The sequence below is a fragment of the Mandrillus leucophaeus genome, unplaced genomic scaffold (genome assembly GCF_000951045.1).
Source record: "Mandrillus leucophaeus isolate KB7577 unplaced genomic scaffold, Mleu.le_1.0 Scaffold201, whole genome shotgun sequence".
Classification (NCBI taxonomy): domain Eukaryota; kingdom Metazoa; phylum Chordata; class Mammalia; order Primates; family Cercopithecidae; genus Mandrillus; species Mandrillus leucophaeus.
Genome location: NW_012102044.1, coordinates 362,517 through 364,846, shown reverse-complemented (window position 1 = coordinate 364,846; position 2,330 = coordinate 362,517). Strand labels below are relative to the sequence as shown.

The following is a 2,330-nucleotide window of genomic DNA, read 5'->3' as shown; positions in this document are numbered from 1 at the left end:
AGGAACAGGGGTCCTGGGGCAGGAGTGACAGAGGCCCTAGGATTAGAGGGACGGGGGCCCTGGGGTAGGGGTGACAGGGGTCCTGTGATTGGAGGTCAGAAGCTCGCAGAAGGAGCCGGCTCTGCTGCACACAGAAGTCAGGTTTTCTGAGCAGGAGGCTGACTGGAGGCGGGAGGCGTCTTATGTGGGACTTGCCCTTGAGTCAGGAGCCAGGAGGACAGTGGCCTTCTCTAGGGGACAGGCCTTCTGCACTGGTCTGGGGAGGATCTGGGGCCTTCTCTAGCGGACAGGCCTTCTGCACTGGTCTGGGGAGGACAGTGGCCTTCTCTAGGGGACAGGCCTTCTGCACTGGTCTGGGGAGGAGGGCCTTCTCTAGCGGACAGGCCTTCTGCACTGGTCTGGGGAGGACAGTGGCCTTCTCTAGCGGACAGGCCTTCTGCACTGGTCTGGGGAGGACAGTGGCCTTCTCTAGGGGACAGGCCTTCTGCACTGGTCTGGGGAGGACTTGGGCTCCAGGTTTCTGGTGAGCAGCTGAGGTCTTATTTACAGAGGCCAGGAGCCACCTGCCTCACACCTGGCACACGTGTGCAGGTCTCGGACTGGACACTCCCATGCATGGCTGTGATCACCCATGGAGGGCATCCCGGCCATCAACCCAGGCTTGGCCCTGCCTCCAGCAGCAGCCTTCAGAAAGGTTTCCCCAGCTGGTGACAGTCTGGCCTGGCAGTGGCCCCAGGGGAATTGGGCTCTGAGGAAGTCAGAGGGAACGAACAGCTGGGAACAGGCGGCTGAAACGAGGGAATTATTGGGAATCTATGTGAAGACTAGAGGTGCTTCCAGGACATTTCCACACTGCCACTGCTTCCTCTGAGAGATGGTCTCAGGGCCAGGTCCCGGCCGTCCCCTCAGTCACAGGCACTGAGCCCACACCCTCCTCTTCCCACCGCCTCCTCTTCCCAACCCTCCTCTTCCCACACCCTCCTCTTCAAATTACTCTACAAACTTAGGACTTTTGCGGGATCTGTCTGGACTGCCCGTGAATAACACGCTAGCAGAATCCCACCCACGGTAAGGAACATGCATTGACTTTGGCACGAGGCCCAGGGACTGTGCCTTCCCTGCAACCGTTCTACGGCCCTGATGCTACAGTCGGGGCACAGAAGGCTTGTCCCAGCCAGCACGTGTCAGGGTACAGGGTCAGCCTCAGGATGGCATGGACGGCGGGGGCACTGAGTCACCGGGGAGAACGTGGCCAGCGGCCGACTCTGGGAGGCCACCACACAATGACGACGCCACGGACACCTCTAGGGGATTTCTGCCAAAAATGCATCATCAGAACCTGCCATGTCGGCACAAACCCACAGGGAGGGACATCCACAAAACCAAAGGCCTGCACGCCTCAAAAATGCCAAGGCCACGACACACAAAGAAAGGCCGGGAGTGTCCAGTCGGCCAGACCGAGGGGCAGCAGAATGCAGTGTGGACTAGATCCGGAGGGGAGGAAACCACAGCCGGAGGAACGGGACCAGACGGCGGCAAACGCAAACGTGGCCGCGCCGGTGACGCACGACGGGCGGCTGCTGTGGTTTCAGCGTCTGCGCTGTGGGAAACACTCAGAAGCGTTGATACCGTTCAGAAAAACACGGGCAGGACCCGTGGAGGGAGAAGGAATGAATGTGACTGGGGAACGAGGCCACATGTGGGTCTGGGTCAAGCGTGTGTGGAAAGTACTTGTTCTACCCGTGCAACTTCTATAAATTCAGAATTATATCGAAATAAAAAAGCTTCCAAAAGGAATTCCAGACGGTCCCAAGCCTGCTTCTGGGATGTCTTTGACGAGGGCACCTTGACCTTGGGGACCCTGCAGGGGACGTCCCCTGGAGCAGCTCAGGCCCCACCTTCCGGCAGGTTCCACCCCACCCTGGTGACCCCGGACACGGAGTGTGGCTGCTCTGATGCGAGATTCCGACACAAACTCTCCAGCACCTGGTGAGCACCCCCAGTAACACGGAGACTGAGAAGCCTGAAGTGCAGAGGGTGGGGAAGGGTGAGCCCTGGGCCAGGCACGGGAAGAGAACAGAGAAAACCTGGCCAGGCCTCAACCCGAAAGAGAGGCTTGGGGGCGCCACACTCACGTTTTTCATTTTGAAAGACTCCTCCTCTAGCTTCTCCACGGCCAGGATGTTCTCGATGGGAATGCTGTAGAGAGGCTGGTCCCCTGCGGCAGGGAGGGCTGTTGGCAGGTGCGGCCGGGCTGTCCCGGCTGGGGTATGGTGGGGCTGAGGGGTCTCTACCGGGGGGTCTCTGCCAGGGGGTCTCTCCCTGGGGGG

General features: G+C 60.1%; 1 protein-coding gene across 1 annotated transcript in view; it reads right to left on the bottom strand.

Annotated features, from left to right (window-relative positions):
- The window catches only part of RASA3 (RAS p21 protein activator 3), a 111,887-nt gene that overhangs the window by 17,658 nt on the left and 91,899 nt on the right, over positions 1-2,330 (bottom strand). Inside the window, exon 19 of the mRNA XM_011979417.1 lies at positions 2,136-2,218. Coding sequence (XP_011834807.1) covers positions 2,136-2,218 — 83 coding nt within the window. The remainder of the gene's footprint in view (positions 1-2,135; positions 2,219-2,330) is intronic.